Genomic DNA, 21,112 nt, shown 5'->3' on the forward strand with positions numbered 1-21,112 from the left:
ATTCAAATTTTACCTTGTGAAGTCGAGGTATTTTTCTACTTCTGTTTGTCCACTACAGGATCCTGAAGAAGTCAAGAGGGCTCATCAACCATGAAGAAAGGATGATTTTCCCTCTCTCCTACTCTCCAAAGTGTGAAGAATTTGTTGGTTTGCTACATAGTAAGTATATGCATGTGAGCATGTGCATCTTTGTACATGTTTGCATGACCTAGGAGACTGAGTAGTAGTTTTCCTCACTCTCAGGGTGATTGTAACTAAGTTCAGGCTAAGAGACTTGGATTGAGAAGAAATACATTTCTTCAGTTTTTTCTTCTTTTTTGCATATGTGTATTTGGTTTTAATTTTTTGGATCCTCAACTTTCCAAAATTTTCATGCCTCTATGGCTGTAATCATTCTTCAGTAGTTGCGTCTTAAGCCTTAAGAGTTTCTTCTTTCAATTTCCTTGAAACATTAAGTCACAGAAATAAACAATGGTCAAGCATATCAAGTTGTACAGGGCACTTACATGGAATATGGTTTCACATGGCCAGGACCAGATGCACACATACTAAGTTGTATGGGGGCCAGGACCAGATGCAAACCTAAGTTGCTGAAAAAAATGGATAAGATAGAACCTTTATTGAGATCTTATTCAAAGATGTAAAAGACTTTGGAAGCCCATTGGGCCCTTCTAATCCAAGAGAGAGATCTTTGCTATCAGGAGTGAAGAAAAAACGCTTCAAATCCCTGTTCACATGTTACTTACTCAAGCACCCCTTACATGGCTTTACAAAGTTTTTGTACAATAGGCTTAATTTTCAAAAAGATGCTTTTACAAAGATAATATTGTGGTAGAAAGGAGAGTTTAAGCCTGATGACTTCCTAGGGAGGCAGATGCACCTGAGCAATTAAGTTTGACCATATTTAAAAATAGGGAGCTTGGCACCATATCTAATAGTAGTGAATCTCTTGGTCACTGATTCAAGCTTCACAAAATATCCAACGGAATGTTGAGATGGTCCATGAACTTCCATATATGTTGTGATGAATGCTCCACTTTAACATATGAAATATAATACATGATGAGTTGAAGGCTGAAGCACTTGTGAAATATAAAACCTTCAATGGAAGGATGGTAAAAACTCAATGTCTAACAAATAGTCATGTATACTAGTTTGGCTCTTTGCGATCATAAAGCTTCACACACTTATAGACCTCAGTTGGAAAACACAATGGCTTTACAAACTCAGATGATCTGCATTTCTCTAATGAAGATTTAATACTTCCCCAATTAAAAATAGTCCTGTTTTAAGAAAATAATCTAGCAACAGTTTAGATTAACTACTAAGATATAGGGCAAAACACTAAAATGAGATATTATAAAGCCAGCTTGAGTCAAAAATATGTTAGAGATTTCAGAATTAACTTTACCCATGGCTCAAACCAAGTGTCCCATGTCATCCGGAAATGGTCCAGACTTTCTATTGTCCTCCTTTCATGCATGCATGTTTCCACCTTGTATACTTTATGCTAAATGCCACCGTACCAAGCTCACTAATCTGCTAGAAGTACACTAGTTAGCAATATTACACCTTGAAAGAAAGAATTGGAAGCATACAATAAGCTTTCAGATGATTAATCTACCTTGCAACAACAACAAAAGTGGCTTTACAACCTGTTAAGTGAAACAATTGAGTCCTAACATATTATAAGCACGATATGTGCACCACTTTGGAGTCCTTATAGGATTTGGTTGAAATGGAAGAGGGCAATTAGTGAAACAAGCCTTCAAGAAATTCAAGGGCAGTGGAAGAAAACTGTTGCATGCAAACGCTTCAACACTGCTGAAAAATCAAAAATAAAGAAAGGATAGAGGAGCTACAATGCTCCTGCAAATAGCGAAAGCGGTTCAAGTAGAGTTCAGTGTAGTAGGTCATTATCATACTAGCACAATGGATGGATGGAGCTAGTTGGCCTATCCAATGAGACATTTCTAGAGGCTACAATGGGATCCAAGGGAATGAGTACAGAGAGACACTTTCCTTGATAAACCTAGCAATGTATCTTCTTTTGTATATAACACAAAGCTAAGAGGAGGATTCAAGTGAGCAATCAAAACCGGTGCCAACAACTGCCCACGCTTGTATTGATGGGGCGTCTCTTCACACTTCTTCCCTTTTTTTATCTCAACAAACTCTTCGTCACTTGATGAGGGTCCATCAAAAAAGGCACCAGATGACTTTGAAGAAGAGGATGGGCTTCGATGCGATCTTTTTCTGTCTTGAGAATGGGACCTTTCTTCGCTAGGCTACATTTATCGCTGTGGCCGACTGTATTTCTGAAGGCACCAAATTTTGGCCAACCTTTTTTTTTGGCCATTTGACTATTCTCGTTCCGTTTTTGCCTTTCACATCCCTGTTTAGTAGAAGCTCCCCAAAACTCAAAACTTCTTGCAAATATGTTTTGGACTGCTCTTTGCACCTTGGGCATACCGGTATCACATGCCTCTGTATACTCAACTTGCTCATTGAATTTCATTCCATTCATATGTTCATTTCGTAAGCATGTTGTTATTCATATCTCACAATCTAATATATTTGCACACAGTATCAAAGTCGGCTACCCACAACACATGACCTATTGAGTGCTAAGTTTCCCAAAAGCACATGTAGACAAACTCTTGATGTCTCAACCGCCTTCTTTGAAGCAATGACCTTGGACCACTATCCTATTAGCCTTCACCATCAATCTTGGATCCATGGGAGTGGTACCCTATTATATAATCCTTGGCACCTTCAACAACCACAAATCCTCACCACCTTCATCTCACCCTCACTTCAACATGATCATCCCTAGACCCTCTGACCAACTAGTTGGTGAGAATCTAGAGCTCTCAGAAAGGGGAAAATACATCTTCATAGCCCGATTTGGTGATAGGTTCTTACATCTATCTGGATTTGTACGATCTGTCTCTCTATTGCTCCCCCACTAATTTGTAGGTACTACAGTTAAAAAGTTACCACAGAGGTGTGAATTCATACCAATATCTACTTTTGAGAGAAAATGAGAAGTCTAGATCAAGTATTTGCTAAAACATTCTACTTCCAGTGAGTTAATACATGGTGCATTATCATATGAACATTCTACTTCCAGTGAGTCAATACATGGTGCATTATCATATGAACAAATCCCAGCACTCCTACTCACAAATCATTAATTGACAACTCTTCTTAATTCTAGCTCACCCACTTCCACAAACACATTAAGGTTCATGTTTTCTTTATGCTCTAGATTGATTCCTCCTATTGGCATGGTCCTATACGTGTGCTCAATCACTTGGTTCTGTGAGAGTGTGCAACAGAAGAGGACACGAACACAGAGAGAAAAGGAGAAGAAAGCTGGAATGAATGCTCAATACAATGATGGACTGATCAGTCCTTTCCCACAGCCCAAAGCAACATTGAGGGCACCGGATCAGGCTAGAAAATGATCCCGTACCAGAGATTGTGACAGAGACGGAGTGTACAGCCAGCAATCCTTGCGAATGACAGAGAAGAATGTGGCAATCTGAATGAACACCTGTAGAAGACAAAAAAAGATGATCTGTCCCACAACTGGGCTGGCTGTATATAACCAAACCCCACCAAATCTGGCTGATCAGCAGCTTGCAGGTCAAAAATGTGCAGCCAGTTAGTTCAAAACTGGCTGACCAGCCCCAACAGAAGCGAAAAATGCCGCCACCCTCAAAAAATCGGGCCACCTTGGGCTGATTGAAAATGACTTGCTCCTCCGGATTGCTGGAAGCTATGGCCTGCATGGTGTGAACTTTCCTAACACTCACTGAAAAAGAAATGCACACAAATTAAGTACTCTAGAACAGTCAAAGCTCCAATGTCCCTATCAAACTCTAACAAGGCTCACAACCAAGAGATGACAGACAAACAAAATGTAGCAGGCTAACATGCCCTCTCACATCTTGGGAGTGTTTGAAGACCCAACAACCTCATATGATGAAGCATAGAATCCTATGGAAGAGGCTTCGTGAAGAGATCCGTCGCATTGTCCACCGTGGGACAATACACTACCACTAACTCAAAATCCACGATCCGCTCCCGAACAAAGTGGTACTGAACCTCAATGTGCTTCATGTGAGCATGAAACACAGGGTTCTTTGCTAGAGCTAAGGCATTCTAGTTATCCATGCGCAATTGTGTGGTCCTATCTGTGGAAAGCCAATCTCTGCCAACAAGCGATGGAGCCAAACTACCGCCTAAGTTGTAGAACAAAGCACACCATACTCAGCCTCCGTAGTAGAAGATAAAGCCATGGTAGGCTGCTTCTTGTTGCTCCATGAGATAGCTCTCAACCCAGGGGAGAAAGCAGAACCTATAAATCCACATTAACTACCCAATCTAAGTCATTTCTTCCAGCAAGAGAGGCCCCCTCTTGATACATGATTCCCTTAGATTGAGTCCCCTGTAAGTAGTGCAATACGCGCAAAGCAGCTCACCAGTGAGCTTGAGTAGGAGTCTTCATCAAAGGAAGACAACAATGCCACCACAAAAGAGATTTCTTGCCTAGTATGGATGAGCCAGATCAGTGATCCAACAAGCACATGTAGCCAAACTACCTCCTATGTTTGTTATGGCCGACACTCGGCCATACCAAACTCCGAAAGAAACTCGGAGATGTAACTATGCTAGGAGATGAAGATGCCTTGTGCCATCTGATAGATCTCCAGACCAAGGAAGAAGTGAAGGATCCCAAGGTCTGTCATGTCAAACTCCTACCATAAGATCTCATGAGTTCGATCAACCTCCTATGAGTCACTCCCTATGATAATCAAGTCATCCACTACAAGATAACTAAAGCACACCCATCACCCACAACCTGGTAATAAAGGTTAAGATCATGATCTGATCGATGAAAGCCACCTTGTAAGAATAATCGACCAATCCTCTAGTACCAAGCTCTAGTAGCTTGCTTCGGGCCATAAAGAATCTTCCACAATCTGTAGACACGATTCTCCTTCCCCTACACAAGAAAACCAAGAGACTATGAAATATAAACTTCCTCCTCAAGGATGCCGTTCAAGAAGAAAAACTTCAAGTTCATCTAAAAAACAAGCCAATGGTGATGGGCTACAAGAGCCAAAATAGCCCGAATGATAGAGTATGGGCTGTAGGTGTGAAAGACTCTGTATAATCCAAACCTACATGCTATGCAAAACCCTTAACAACTGGCTTTATGCTTGTCCAAGGAGTCATCAGCCAGATACTTGGCCTTAAAGACCCACTTTATACCAATCACCTTCCGCTTTCGTGGATGTGAAATCAAATTCTAAGTCTGATTATGCTTGATCGCATCAAGCTCCTCTTGCACAGCTTGGTGCCAAACATCCTATGCAAGAGCCTCATCAATTGTATTAGACTCATGATCCTGAAGAATCCGGGACATAAGAGCATAGTTCACACAAAGTGAACTATCCTACCAAGCTTGTATCTTGGTTGATATACGTGGGACTGAAAGGGTCCTAGGAAAGTGAGTAACACCTACATCCTCTATGAGCTGTCGATACCACCAAGGAATGGTGATAGGCTCATCTTGCTACAAGAGAGACTAATAAGCCTCCAATACCTGTAATGCACCTATCTGGGAAAGGGCCCCCCCCTCACAAGGTAAACGCACATCCCCCTCATTCGAAGAGGGCTTCTCCTCAAACAACTCAAGTCCCCTAGAAGGTACTTGAGGGAATGGGAAAGGAGTAGAAACACTCGATGAAGAAGGAATAAAAGGAGCAATCAAGGGTGGAAGAGCAAGAGAAAGGGAAGAAGGAGGGGATAATTGGGGAGAAGTCAAAGACACAGAAGGGGTACCAATAGATAACAAAGAAGAAAGCAATGGAGATTATATACTGCAAAGCAAAGGAAGCGGAAAAAGAGACATCAAGAGGAAAAGCACAAGGCGGAAAAAAGGAAAAGGCGCCTCATAAGAGAGTGGACCCGGAAAAAATCTAAGAGCATGGGAACAACCACCATGAGTCCAAGGTGCAACCATGGAAGCTGCAACAAAGCCAAAAGCAAGAAGGTGCACCTTTAAATGTAAAGGCACAGCCAAAATCTTTGTAAAAGAGCGTCAGGCTCCCTCCTGTGCAATTTGTAACCATGAACGGCAATAGGACTAAGCTCGGAAGTTAGGGCAAATGGAAAAAGGGCCTAGGCCACGGCCAGCCATGTAAAAAGGAAATGACTGCCCAAGGGAAAGATGGCATGTATATAAGCCAAAAAGTTAATGGAAACTCTTATTCTTGGTATGTGGCAAAAAGATTCTTCTTCTTCTTCTCTTCTTCTTGCCTTCTTGTGTGCGCTTGAGTGAGGGAGTGAGGGATTGTGTGTGAGAGTGAGGGATTGTGTGTGAGAGTGAGGGATCGAGGAGGAGAAGCTCCCCATCTCCTCTCTTCATCTTTTTTCTTCTCTTCTCTTCCCTTGTCTCACGCGGCTATGGAGGATGGAGCTTGACAGAGAGGAATTGAGGTTGCTCGAGCTTGCATCGAGGATCGTGGAGCTAACGGTGCGCAAGAAAGAGGAGGGTACTCGATCGAGCATCAAGGTAAGCTCACTACACCCCATAGGTAAGGAGAGTGCGTCGACTATGTGAGAGATAGCCATGGCCGCTCGACTTGAAACGCTTGACCAATAAGCGGTCTGTAGGTCTCGGAGGTTGAGCGAGAGAGCTCCCTTCATTTTGGTTCTATTGCCGGGACCAACGGATTCGAGCCTTGAGCGCCGTGCACTTCGAATCGAGCATGGTAGTAGGGTTTCATCCCCGAACTGGTGCTTAAGGTAGATAGGAGATTTAGGAGTGTTGATCTTCGAAACAAGTAAGTATTTTGGATTTCTGATATGAAGATGAGTAGTTTGATTCAGCCCAAGCATTGTCTTGTGATTTTTGTTTGCATTAAGGTAGGATAGGACCAAAAGATTGTGAGAAAACAGTAGGGTTTTGCTGCTATAAACATGGCACAACCAGGAAAAGAGCTGGAAAAAGATGGGCTTCCAGGCCTAATGACTAAGGAGGGTAAGTTGGGAGCTAAGGACTGAGTAAGGCAGGATCCTAAAACCCCAAGGATAGAGGGAAAGAGCTCATTTCTGCACACTGAAAGTGAAAGAGAGAGCTTGAGAGAGAGAGAGAGAGAGAGAGCTACACGTCAAAGAAGAAATCATGCCCATTGATTCGGAGTTTTCCGGCTACCCTAGGTAGATACAAACTTTCCTAGCTATGTATCTGCTTGATATGGAAAGTCCTGTAGGCAACCACAACCACTGTGTGGAGAAATCGGTCAAAACGCATCGTGCCACGCCGTCGGACTCGCAGTCAAACCACTATGTCCTGGCCCGACTCCCAGAATCAGAGAGTCGGACCATCCGACTGGTCCAAACAGACAACGTGGTCCGATCAGACCTAGACCCCACGTCCAATTGGACACCCACCTTGATCGGACCACCCGTCCAGTCGGACACCCAATTGCCAGTCGGACCAAGCCTAATCGGACCAATGAACAATCGGACCACACGAAAAATTGGACCAAACTTTGAGTCAGACCAACCCGGTCCGATCGGACCATCCAATCGGATGCTCTAGTCAGACCACCCAGAATTGGACAGTCCGATTCTGGGAATGGGACCAACAAACTAGAACAAGAAAACACAAACCCAAGACCAGTTCCACAGCTCAGAGCCAACCAGGATAGAGACCAAAACACCCCTAGAAACCCACCCTAGCTCGTCAAAGCCAAAAACTAGAGGAAACCGTGACTATACAACCTAGAGGTAAACTCTAGGAGCCCGGTCACATAGCCGACTAGACTTGTAGCCCAAAGTTGACCTCTACACTCTAACCCAGCCTTGATAGAGCATAGAGGGAGTAGCATAGACCCCGAACAATCCTTAGGAGCAACCAGAGACCGCGCTTAGAGCCATATTAGGTCGTAGACAAGAAAGAGGGATAGTTAGAATTGCATAATCATTTTGCAGGTGCACCCCACAATGATTTCTTCCACATAAGAGCACTAGAAAATGACAAAAAGCTTGATTTTGCACCGTGCACAACAAAGCACCCAATACTGAGTGTACATAAGTGGAGGATTGTTTTCAATAACAAGGAACACACTCAGACGTAATAACTCGAAGAAACCCACCAATAGGAGAGGACTTCAAGACATAGACAGGTGCCCGAGATCCCCACTGACAAGACCCTCTAAGACAGCAGGAGGACTGAAAGGACAGCAAGATTGAGAGCAAAGCGCTACCAGAGCTACTCGGACCGATCGATAACCTTGTGGAGCGGGAAGTAGAGACAATGTCAGGAGCAAACGCAGACCAAGGAAACGATCAATTGGACTTGGGTGAATTTCCAGTCGCGGTCCAAGACATGGTCCAGGAGTAGACCTGCTAACCAAGATGGTAATCCACAGTAGGCCAGTAGAGGAGGTAGTGGCAAGCCTAGAGGAAGAGAGGAAAGCGGTTAGAAAAGCACTGTACGGCATGGCTGCCTACAACCGCGATCAGAGAGCTAGGAAGCTACAGTAGGACAAGTATGCACGAAGCTCGATGCGTGCTAGTACTAGCCGGCAAAAGCAAGGCAGGACCAAACGCAAAGAGAGAGAGAGAGAGCACTGGAGGCAGACCTCACGCTGAGCGAGCTTGTGACCAAGCGGCTCATGGACAACACAACTGCCAAACACAATGCAACAATGCTAGCAACCTCACCACTCTCAGGCCTAGGAATTACTCAGGGGACGAAGAGCCAATCAAAAATCCCTGCAGTAGCTAAGCAACTGGACAAGTACCAACCTAGTAGTGACCCGTATAGCTTCGTAGAGCAATTCAAGCATGTTTGTGAGGCCAATGGTCTCACGGACCTTGCACAACGCTCGCAGGCTTTTGGACTCTGCTTAGGCGACAAAGGTAGGACATGGTACACTAGCTTAGACACAGCTGAGCGAGCAAACTTTACCCGCCTAAAGAACCTTGTTATCAAAAGATTCTCGAAGGCAAGGTACTCTAACAACCTCATAGTCCGACTGATGAACATCAGTCAAAAGGACAAGGAGGACATAAGAGACTATGTCACTCATGTATGTAGCCTCCTCAAGAGAATCCCAACGAGCAAGCAGCCCAATGAAAGAGTTGTCTCCACTGTGTTCATAAACGAAATCCACAGCGAGGAGTTGTACAAGGCTTTAGCGAGTAACTCTAGCTTGCAGCAAGATGTGTTAGCTAGGGTCTTTGACGAGGCAATTAGGGTGGATGACCAGCTAAGAGAGAGAAGCTCTCGAAGTTCAAACCGCGACAACTCTAGTCAGAGGACCTCAGAGAGAACCACAACCTCTAGCGAGGGATCAACCCCTAGCACGCATGACAAGGAAAAGAGTGTAGATCAAGGCCAGGAGCTAGCCGAGGTGAGAATGAAGCTAGCACGACTGCAGGAATTGGTGAGAAAACCAACGCGACCGCACGTCCAATGTGTGCATTGTGGCAGCAACCACCTCCCAGCCAAGTGCCAAGATCCTAGATCTAGGCCTTGCGCGAATTGTGGTAGGTTCGGCCATGATGCCATGTATTGTAGATTCCCTACAATCCGCCGTACCTAGGGAACAGGCCGCCAAAATTCTTTGGAAGAGGAGCCCAGCTGGCACTCCTAGCACCAAACGACGCAAAACCAACCATTCCTAGGATGGAGATCAACCCAACAAGCATACCCACACCACCAAGACCCTACGTAACCCATCCAGCAAGAGATGCTCAATCCATTACATGGAGGAGCCTAACAAAGACGAAGCCTATGTGAACCCTTACTTCTCGTATGACGACGAGGGTAATCCAGTCCTGATGGACTATCGACTGGTACCAGTGATGGCGTTACGTAGAGGTAGGGGCAGGGGATTCGCAGGGCCGAACCTAAGATCCAATCTCGTGTTAGACTTGCGGTCACCCAGGCCATATCTCATCACGTTGTCCAGAGAGAGAACAAGAGAATAGGGAGAAAGCCGACCTCAGATGTATTGAGTGCGGCATCACTCATCTCTTCGCCGATTGGCCTAGACAGAAGCCATCCTCTAGTTCCGCAATCGTGCCATCAGTGCCTTTGGGGCTATTTGGAGTTGAGACATTTGACAACAAGGACACACCCATCTCCTTGCATGTCATGACCAGAGCACAGACAAAGCAAGCAGGCATATCACTACTAGGGCCTAGCAATTTAGATGCAGCCTCAATAGAAAAGAAGAGCCGAAGGAGAAGGGAAAAAAAAACTGACGCAAAGGTCACACTTAAAACTGAGGATGCGACAACGCTAGTGATTGGCAAGAAGGTCACCAATGTAGAGGCAAAGACCACCGCTCCAAAGACAGCAGAGAAAGGAAGTGCCACGGTAGGGAAGTATCCTCGCCCTAGGCGCCAACTCGAGGCAATAGCCAAAATTAAGCAGTGGGTGAAGAAAGCCCAGGACCACCTCAAGAACGTTGAGCCTATTTTAGAGGATGAGATCGAGGACCTCTCTAGCGTAAGCACGCCAATCTCACCTACACGACCAAGGTCGAGAAACGCACCCATGCCACAGGCGGCGCCGCCTAGGCTAAGTTTAGATGCTATGGGCCAGCTAGTCAGTCGACCAATGGCCAAGAAGCACAAACCTAAGAGAGAGACAAGCAACCCGCAATCTCTTCGCAACGTTAGTGACCACCCCAGTGACTTTGAGTTTAGGAGACCTGCTCAGACAGCACCCCACGCTATGACAGAAGTTGAAACACTAGGTGGAAGAACTAAAGGAGTATACCGTTGTTGCTTGACGCTGCACTCAGTGCCAAAGTCACTACACATCAACGCCTTTTGGGAAGACACTGAGACGCACGCAATCTTGCCTATCCTAGCCCTAGGAGACGTAACACAGAAGGGAATCATAGACACTAGGGCAGGAGTGAGTGCATTGAGCCATACTGTGCTCCAGGCTTGGGAAAACCCGCCTATCAAAACCGCTAGGTTCAATGTCACTCTAGCTAACGGAATGAAAGTCAGGCCATTTGGAGTCGTGAAGAATTGGCCACTGAAGATCACAGGTGTCCAGTTCTCTATGAACTTCATCGTCATGAAGGGAGTGGACTACAACATTCTACTAGGCCGACCCTAGATAAGGAACGCTCGACTTGTCGAAGACTGGAGCAACGATCACCAGTAAGGGTCGAGATGGACACTTGGAAGACGACCCATGAATACCTAGATGCCATCTCTGCCATACTCAAGGGTGATGTGCCAGAAAAGAAATCGTACGGGCCATTAACCAAGTACATCCCTTGCCCTGAGGATGAGCAAGATTGGGTGCACATCCTAGAGACCATCGATCTTCCATTCTCAAACGAAGAGGAGATGTACAAACAAGCTGCAAAAACTGCGAGCGTGTCAAAGAAGGAGCCTGTAGTGCCACTCTGTATGATGGCCAGGAGCTCAACCAGCCAACCAAGGCCTATCTCTTTCCATATCCCTAGCAACAAGTTAGAGCTTCATGAGATCCTAGAATACCTTACATGCAGATTGGCCGTCAATCCCGTTGCTAATCTCAAGCCCCTCAGGGACCTCCTGGACGAACCTAAGTGGAAATGGACTAAGGTGCATGACCTGAACTTAATGTACAATTGGACCTTAGTCACCAACAAGGGAGAAGCTAGAGATGAGAGTCTAGGAGATGACGAGCAGTCAAGAGGAGCTGATTCCGATGATGAGTATGAGGACTGCCACTCCATTAGTAAGGAAAGCGAGGAAGAAGTAGACACCGTAGAGTACAACACTGAAGAAAGGGTGATAGAGCAGATAAGAGCGGACTCCAAGCCTCAGAAAGGAAGTGCTTACAAGATTGAGAGAGGAGTCATGTAGATGGAGTGCGATCACTCCTGGTTGGAGCACGTGGGAGCAATAGATTACAAACACACAAGGATAGCCCAACCACCAACAACGCCCTTGCTTAGAACGAACATACCCACCAAGATACGACCACCAAGGGAAACTCCCTCCTCTAGTGAGGATTGCGAGTTTAATTCCAAATTGGTCAGTACAGAGAGTAACCAAGAGATACCCCGATCTCCTAGGACCAAACGCACCAAGGGGGACTTGCTAGTCCACCTGAGGCACAGACGAATGAAGGAAGAAAGGAGAGGGTAGACAAAGAAGTCACAGGCAAAACAACAGAAGAAACCACAAGACCTACTGAAACGCTTTACGAAGTTTAAGAAAGGTGACAGGGTAGTGATCTTGCTGAGGGCGAAAAGACAAGGACAGACAAGTGAACCGATCGAGGGACCCGCCAAGGTCAAGGAAGTCAACTTGACAGGGGAAGGCGAGAAGCCTCGACCTGTGTTTATAGCCGACAGCACATGCTCGAAAGGGTAGCACGTAAAGAGGCCTACAACTTTCTGGATGGCTTCTCAGGATACAACCAGGTGCAAGTACATCCCGATGATAGGCACAAGACCACGTTTGCTACTAAGTGGGATGTCCTCGCTTATATCGTAATGCCCTTTGGATTAATGAACGCACCTGCAACCTTTCAACGTCTAATGTGCACCATCTTCAAAGATATACTTAGACGAGAGCTAGAGGTGTTTGTAGATGACCTATGCATGCACTCTAGCTGGGCAGAATACTTGGAAAATCTGCAAGCAGTCTTTGAACGATGCCGGCTTTACAACCTATCATTAAACCCCTTGAAGTGCCAATTCTGGATCAAGCACAGATGCATTCTAGGGCACGTGGTGTCCAAGAACAGCATAGCCACCGACTTTTCGAAAGTTGGGGTCATTATCGACTTGCTACCACCCAAGGATTATAAGGGAGTTCAGTGCTTCTTAGGTCACACCGGATACTATTGGCGCTTCGTGTTGAATTACGCATTGATTGCGAGACCATTGTACAAGCTGTTGATCGTATTCGATTAGACCGACGAGTGCCAGTGGGCATATGAGGAATTGAAAAAGGCTGTTACAACTGCACCAATCTTACGAGCCCCAGACTGGAGCATCACATTCCACGTGCATATAGACACGTCTAAATTTACTCTTGGAGTTGTCTTGTGCCAGCCTGGTGAACATAACTTGGATTACCCCGTGAGTTTTGCTAGTAGGCAGCTCACTGACACAGATATGAATTACTCCACCATAGAAAGGGAGGGGTTGGCCATGGTATTCGTTGAAAAGAAGTTTCAATACTACCTCCTGGCCACGCCTTTCACCTTTTTTGTAGACCATCAAGCCTTCTCGTATCTTGTGAATAAACCATGCGCTACAGAACGCATTGCTAGATGGTTGCATCTTCTTCTAGAATTTGATTTCTCTATGGTGGTACGCAAGGGCAAGCATCACTACATGGCTAATCACGTCCTGAATATCCATAGGAGAAGTTGCTGAACAAGGCATAGCTGACGATTTGCCGAACACTCATCTTTTCAGCTTGTCTAGCGAGAAAGATTTGTTTAAAGCCAATCTAACGAGGGCGGATGATATAGTCCAAGTGCTAGAGCACGGTCTACTTGAAAGACCTATCAAGAAGGCCAGGCTTAGGAGACTTATTCTGAGAATCCAACCTTACCAATTGATAGTTGATCAACTTTATAGGTTAGAGCAAGACGGATTGCTCCGCTGATGCATGTGTGAGCACGAGATGCACGACATGTTGAGCGAAGCGCATGGTGGGATTGCGGAAGGGCACTTTAGCGGGGATACAACAGCCCATAAGGTGCTGCAGTCTCAATTGTGGTGGCCCACCCTATTCCGTGATGCTGCTAAGTTCGTAAAGCATTGAGATGAGTGCCAAAGGACTAAAGTTCCTGCACGAAAGGATAAGATGGAGTTGACCCCTGTCATTGCACGACAACCCTTTGAGAAATAGGAAATCAACTTCATTGGACCCATCAGCCCCGCATCACAATACTCACACACTAGATACATCATCGTAGCAACTGACTATCTTACAAAATGGGCCGAGGCACAAGAGACTAGGAAGAGCGACGCTAGGACCACAGCGAAGTTCTTGTGGGAGCAGGTCATCTCATGATTTGGTTGCCCTATCGAATTAGCAAGCGACCAAGGCACTCACTTCATCAATGAGGTGATTGCCCACCTGCTCTCAACCTTCTTAATCATCCATAGGAAATCCTCACCCTACTACCCTCAAGCTAATGGCCAAGCAGAATCCATGAACAAGATCTTAATCAATGTCCTTACCAATGTAGTTTTCACTTCACGAAGTGATTGGGACAACAAACTAATGGCAACATTATGGGCCTATCAAACAGACGCCTTTTAGGCTGACCTATGGGACTGAGGCCATTTTGCCATTAGAATTCTTTGTCCCGAGCTTGCGGATAGCAGTACAGAAGAGATGGGAAGGGAAGGAAGCATGGACCGACCGTCTCATGAAATTGGAACGACTCACTAAGACCCGGCTCCTAGCCACCCACGCCCTAATTTGTGAGAAAGCACAACGGAAGATGTGGTTCGACAAGCACATCAAACAACGCGACTTTGAGCAGGGAGACCTTGTTTTTCTCTACTCGGTAAAGGGCCACAAGCACAAAATGAAATTCCGAGAATTAGAACCTTTCCAAGTGCGCACCATTAGTAGGACGAGCAAAGTAGAACTTGAAACCCTTGAAGGTGAGGGCATAGGCTTCTCCTCAATTGCTATTAGCTCAATGTGGAGCTAACAGAGTGGGGAAAGCATTTAACTCTCTAGCGTACATCCATTGGGTCTCTTCAACAAGATGGTTTTTAAACTTGACTAAATATCTAGAATATCTAGGGCCAGTTCTAGTGGTCATAAAGTCAGTATCTATAATAGCTTCATGGAGAAGATTTGAGCACCATTTGAGCTTCATATAACAGTAAATTTCTTGCTGTAATACAATGGGCTGAAGCTCATTTACTTGGTGTATGCATTGGTTCATGGATACGGGGTGCTCACTAAAGGTTTGAATGATCATACCGATGTATTTGGAGGTTGTCAAATGCTTCTTCTTGGTTCCAGAATGCTTTTGAGCTTGGATTAGACTCCGACTTGGTTGTTCTTCACTGGCATTTGGCTTCAATTGGCATGCTTTGGACTGGTTTATGCTTATTGTCACTGCTTGACATTTAGACCCCTTGCATTTATGCTTTGGAAATGAAGAAGTACTACCCTCCCACACATCCACTGCATGAGCCCTCTATGCTAGAAGCCCCTGTCAATGTCCGCGTAGCCACCATCACCGAACTAGAGGACGAGGATGAGGAGGTAGTAGCACCAACATACCTACGCATCGTAGCTGCCACCCAATGCACACACACGTTTGATGCCTTGATTGACGAGGGAGCTGACTTCGATGTCTTAACTTACGCTCATTGGACCCTCATTGGTCAGCCACAGCCCACCAACGCTAAACTCGGCCCATTCGGGGGCAAGGCATATGCACACCTAGGGAGTGCAAGATCGCAGTCTCTATCGAGTCTGAGAGCCTACCAGTCATCTTCTATGTATTGCCAAATACGAAGGATGCAAGTCAAGAATCGTTGTTAGGATACACTTTCAAAAAGCAAGCACACTGCAACGTGGACTACAATCTACAACACATTCACCTTTCCATTGGCCAACATTTGAATCGTGACAGCTTTCAACAAGGGCAGCAAGGCTCCACCAAAGCCTGCTATGCCACCGATAGAGCTACCTAGGACCAAGCCTAAGGAGGGGAGTCGTGAGTCATCACAACCCACCCAGACTACAAAACCACCGCCAACCAAGGCCATCCCCCAAGCCACAGAGCCCACGCTTAAATGGGTGCCGAGGCACCAAAGGCGACCTACTCGTAGCAAGCAAACACATCCCCGCAAAGCTAGCAACCATCATTCAAAACCTAAGAGACTGACCCAACGCTATCGACGTAGACGCACAATCAAGCCGCGATGGATTCCCAAAGATCTATTGCGAGCCCAAGGATACTACGAAGGCAACACCTGGATATGGGTGCCCAAGACGGAAAATCCTAGAAGCACAGCCCAACCACAACCATCGCTTGCCACCCCGCCCCCAGGCAGCCACACTCCATCTAAGGCAGTGACAACCCACGAAACCCAAGCTACAAGGCCCACCGAACCCACAACGGTTGCGGTCATCGAACCCCGACCAATATATCAACCGAAACAGCAGCTTGATACCCCAAAATCATCTCAGTCCAGAGAGCTTGGCACCCAAGTGGCTGCACAAGAGGAAAGCAACACACCATCTATGCCACTGGAGCCACCCTCAGTACCCCAAAGCAGCACTGACACACGGATCAGACTACGGAATTACCCTTAGATACACCACTATCTAGTCCGTTGCCCCTCGAACCATCACTGTCTAGCTCAATTCCACCCCAACCACCAGCAAGTCTTAGGCCTTCCTACGAGCGACATTCATTTCTATCGATCGCCAAGGACCTTGCTGAGAATACCGGAGATGACTTGGTAACTTGCATCAAGCTCTTAGATAACACCTTTACCACATTCGCTAGGAGCTACAAAAGACTTGACCTCAGCTTGCTTGATGAACCCCTTGCCTCTGATGTTCGTTCCTTATACTGCACTTGGGAAGAATACGAGTTCATGGTCGTAAAATCCCCCAAGGTTGCAAAGGAGTTGATTAACATGTTGCAATGTTTGTAGATACCTCCATCATTGTATGTTGATAAGTCGGTATAAGGAGATTATGATGAATAGGTTGAGATGGTTGTATCTTGACTAATAAAAGAGCACGCACTCATCAGAAGGCTAGTAACATCATACCACAAGCCCCAAAGGCCTACATCACCTATTGGGCTTGAGAAACTTACTCGCCTCGTTGACTCTGACTCATTATTCGTACAAAATTGGTGTAACCTATGTCTCCAATGGGAGAAACGCAGTTGCCAAGTAATGACTAATGCTGAGCAGTGATGTGCGATTAAAACAACCGAGTATAACCCAACTTACGTAGCATCAACCTCTTTCAGAGTCTTGGCCATCACTCGAAACAAACACCTAGATGACCAGGTCTTGGCCCACCCTTACATTGATCACATCCTTACGGAAGAGAAGCTGCATGTGGCTAGCCGCATTAACTCCAGTGATTTTCTAACCAATGTCCTGACTTACATTACCCAAGTATGCATTAGCCCTTGTAATCTCAATCGTCATGCCCACGTAGAATACAACCCTGATTTCTACAATTGGCTTATGCCAAAGTAGATAGCGCCATACTGTGCTCAAATGCCGTGCCTCTCCCATGTCCAATCCTAGGAAGGATTCTCATCATTTCCCGAGGGGGCAGGAGGTAAGGTGATTAGGTGATTAAGAAAACATAGGCAAGAAGGGGGAAAAAAGACTGAATCAAAGAAGCAAGAAAGAGTAAAAAAGGGTTGAAATGAAAATGTTGAAGATGTTTTGGAATGAATAGGTTGCTGCTCTAAAAATTTCATGTCTTTAATTCAGCTTGTTCATTCTCTTCATGGAAGCAAAATCAATTTCTTGTTTACCAAAAAGCCATCTGAGGAATACTAATGTTGAACTATGGTAAATGACAGGTACCCATAATGGCAGGGCAGGATAAAGGTGGCAAACTCCCCTTCACGGAGGAAGAACAAACGAGATACGGCCTAAGTGTAGAAACAAGGGGCTTCAAGACAAAGCTATCTTGGAGGAGCCGGCTGTAAAGCAGCTTGTGGACAAATGTGCCCTCTGGAAGTACGTGGAGAAAGTAGGGCAAGTAGTGGACTACCGCATATGCGCAGAGTTCCTAAGAAGTTTCGATGATGCAAGAAACTGCTGCACAGTAACAATCAAGACAAGAAAAGAAAAACGTCAAGTGGAGGTACCACTAAGCACTGCAGTGATCGAGAAGGCCCTAGGCTTGGCCGTCAAGATAGAAAGATGCCCTTGGAGAGATGTATATGCCATGTTGGGAGTGAATAAGCATAATGTGCACACGGTGGACGGGATAAGTCTTGCAGACATCCCAAATCCAAAAGTAAGGATGCAAGCGAAGATGGCCCATGCCTCTTCTCGGGACAGAGGTACAACACATTGATGAATAGAATTGGCATGCCGCTGCTAGAAAGCATGGCCGCAAGGTCCCCTGAAGAAGTGGACTGGAGCGAGTTTGTCCTGAAAACCATCAAGAACTCGGCCCCCGTCCTAGCCACAAGTGCAGCACTAGCGGGAGGAGAATCCCCAGCCTCAACAGCCAAATCAACAAGAAAGAAGACCGCTTGTAAGGCATCCACGATCAGATTTGGTGGAGTCTTAACGGCTATCATCCAAGAGGCCATAAAGAAGGCAGAAGGAGTTGAAAAGAAGGTAAGAGAGATACCCCAACATTCGTCGCGCCCTGATGTAGAGCGATCCAGTGAGAGAACCATCAATGACCAGGGAGAGCAGGAAGTGCAGACTACCTAGGAGGAGGCTAGGGCACAAGAGAAGAAGAAGGCCACGAAGCCCCAACAACAAAGGAGAGAGGAGATGACGAAGGAAGAACGGGCGGAGCTAAAAAGAGTCCAAAAAGAATCCAAAAGGGCGGAAGAAGAACAAAGGAGAAAAGAGGAGGAAGAGATGAAGAAAGTGAGAGAAGAATCACAGAGAGCCAAGGAGAAGAGAAGAAGAAGAGCAGAAGAAGAAGCTGAGGAGCTAAGGAGAAAGGAGGATGAAGACATGGCGGAGGCCATGCACGGGTCTGTCGAGAAGACCCATGGTGCTGGGGAGATAAACCCCCTGAGCCCACGACAGGAAGGCGAGCCCAGCGGTAGCGTGGTAGCAGCCCCTATTGTTGTAGGAAAGGGCAAGGCCCACTACATCCCCTCCCTTCAATTTTCGCGCCTCAAACCACCACCACCGCAGCCACAACACAAGAGCCAATGCCTGCCATGGACACCACTCAGCTCATGTCCATGATGCATTTCTTGGTCACAAAAGTGCAAGAGATGGTGCCAAGGGCAAGAGCCAAAAGGTCGGCTGCAGCAGACGCCGAATCAAGGCAAGACCCAAAGCGGCAAAGGTTGGAAGCATCCACTACCACAGCACTGCCAACAATGCCCGTGGCTGCAAACTATGATGCGAACTCCTAGCCCAGCTAGAGAAGACTAAGGGAGAGAAGAAGGCCGCAATTGCAAAACTAGGGACCGAAAGAGAAGTTTTTGTGGCGCTAAGGCTAGAGATAGCACGGCAAGCCGCGAAACATCAAAAAGAAATTTGAAACCTGAAAGAAAAGCTCAATGCCAAAGAAAAGAAGGCACAAGAGAATGAAGATCGCCTAAGGCAAAGACTAGAGAATGAAGCCCAAGACCTGGCGGCGGAGTAGTGGGGCCATAAGTTGCTCATCCAACAATACGCTAAGCTCCAGCAACGAATGGTACGTGTGGAAGAGATGAATGCAGAACTAGAGGAGAATCAGCAAGAAATGGACCACACACCAAAAGAACAGCGCCAAGAACAAGAAGATGCCATGGTATTTCGACTATGGTTAGCAATGGAGGAGCAAGGGAGGCTAGAGAGGGAAATAGAAGTCGTAGCAAAAGAAAAGAAAGAGACCATAGACGAAGCTACCAGAAGCCTACAGAACAACCTGTGAAACGCCCAACAAGAAGTAGAGGGACTAATGGCCATGGCCATGACCGAAAGAAAACTGCACCTGGCGGAGCTAGAAAGCCACGTGCAAATTACTAAAGATCTATCAGAAAGGCTCGCAAAGGCCCACCAGCAGTTCTCCGTGGCTGATCAAGGTAGAAGAATAGCCGAAGAGCAGCTAGACTACCAAGATAAAGAGAAGACCCAAATGCTTGAAGTGTGGAATGAGGAGCAACAGGTGGTAATGATGCTATCTCAAGAGATGGAAAGAGGTAAGGAAGATCTGGAAGAGAAGGCACAGTAGTGGAAGAGGCGCAACTTTGAAAGAGTACGAGAATTGACAGAGCGCCTGGCAGTGGCAGAGTGTGAGAGGGTGCTCGTCGTAGAATCCAAAGCTGAGGCTGCTAAAGCGTGCTCCAACACGTAGAGGCAAGCCTTTTTTAGCACAGTGCTTTTCATGTCACACAAGTTGAAGGCCAGGATTCGGTGGAGAGAATGAAAAGGAAGTTGGTGTTGACGATCAGAGCTTTAAGGTATGGCCTGCAAGAACGCACTCCCGATCGGCACAGGCATAACCCAAGAGCACCAAAGCTACTTGCGACAAGCCGGCCTCTCCACTGATGAGCTCAAGGAACTTGGATTCGAAGAACAAGAGCAGCCCCATCCACCCCCAGTCCTGTTGGAAATAAAGGCCCTCGTGCCTTTTAATGTGCTCAGGTGTGAACACACCCTTAACACTTGCACTTACATATATATATATCTATCTAAAAACCTAAAGCGGTATACTCATCATTGTACCCAAACAAATCATGCACACGCTCTACTCTGCTCTCTCTCACTCTCTCTCTCTTTGCTGCTAACAATCCCTACGTGTCTCGATCTTCACGCTCTCCATCACTACAAACTGCTATCAGAGTGGCCACAGAGTGCACACTTCCCGATGTAAAAGGCAACTCGCGTACAGCTGCTGGGTGTTTTGTCCATCGACAAATAGGAGAGTGAAAACAGTCACTTCAAACTGGCCAGCAGGCAACAAGTCTAGCCAAGCAAACAGGATCACGGCAGAATCACGCCAGGTCCAGCGTGGACCAATGGGCAGCGATGGGCAGCACCAGGCATGACGAGCAACAGCGGGGCTCACGGACGGGACTAGTTGACGAGACGGTGGGACCAACGGGCGACTAGCGGGCAAGCAGGCTGCACTGACGAACGACCAGGCAGTGACCACACAACTGTCAACACGCGACGGGACGGGCAGGCGAACACGCGACGGGACGGGCAAGCGACCAGGTAGCGACCTGCACGACGGATCAACGGACCCATCATCCAACTTTTCTTTTCTCTTCAAAATCTTTTTTTGAAACTTCCTATATCAAGGATTCACACGTGGAGGCACAGCTTCAAATTTTCGTGCAATCTAAACCCAGAAATTTGGGGCTTCTCCAAACTGAGTACTATTCATGAAAAATTGAGGTATC

At 46.3% G+C, this 21,112-nt stretch overlaps 1 protein-coding gene across 5 annotated transcripts in view; it reads right to left on the reverse strand.

Moving 5' to 3' along the window:
- LOC148039587 (Transducin/WD40 repeat-like superfamily protein) overlaps nucleotides 1-21,112 on the reverse strand; it is a 174,787-nt gene that overhangs the window by 142,500 nt on the left and 11,175 nt on the right. For 4 of the 5 annotated variants that reach the window (XR_015693007.1, XM_087692058.1, XM_087692055.1 and 1 more), the window contains one exon: nucleotides 1,412-1,539. Coding sequence is in view for 3 of the 5 variants with exons in the window: in XM_087692058.1 (XP_087548184.1) it covers nucleotides 1,412-1,415 (4 nt within the window). In the remaining 2 variants the exon portion in view is untranslated. Of the gene's footprint in view, nucleotides 1-13; nucleotides 63-1,411; nucleotides 1,540-21,112 lie in introns of all 5 variants that reach the window. The other variant, XM_087692062.1, reaches the window with a different exon arrangement.

The sequence above is a fragment of the Lygodium microphyllum genome, chromosome 2 (genome assembly GCF_053477565.2).
Source record: "Lygodium microphyllum isolate KBCC chromosome 2, Lygodium_microphyllum_v1.1.10, whole genome shotgun sequence".
Classification (NCBI taxonomy): Eukaryota; Viridiplantae; Streptophyta; class Polypodiopsida; order Schizaeales; family Lygodiaceae; genus Lygodium; species Lygodium microphyllum.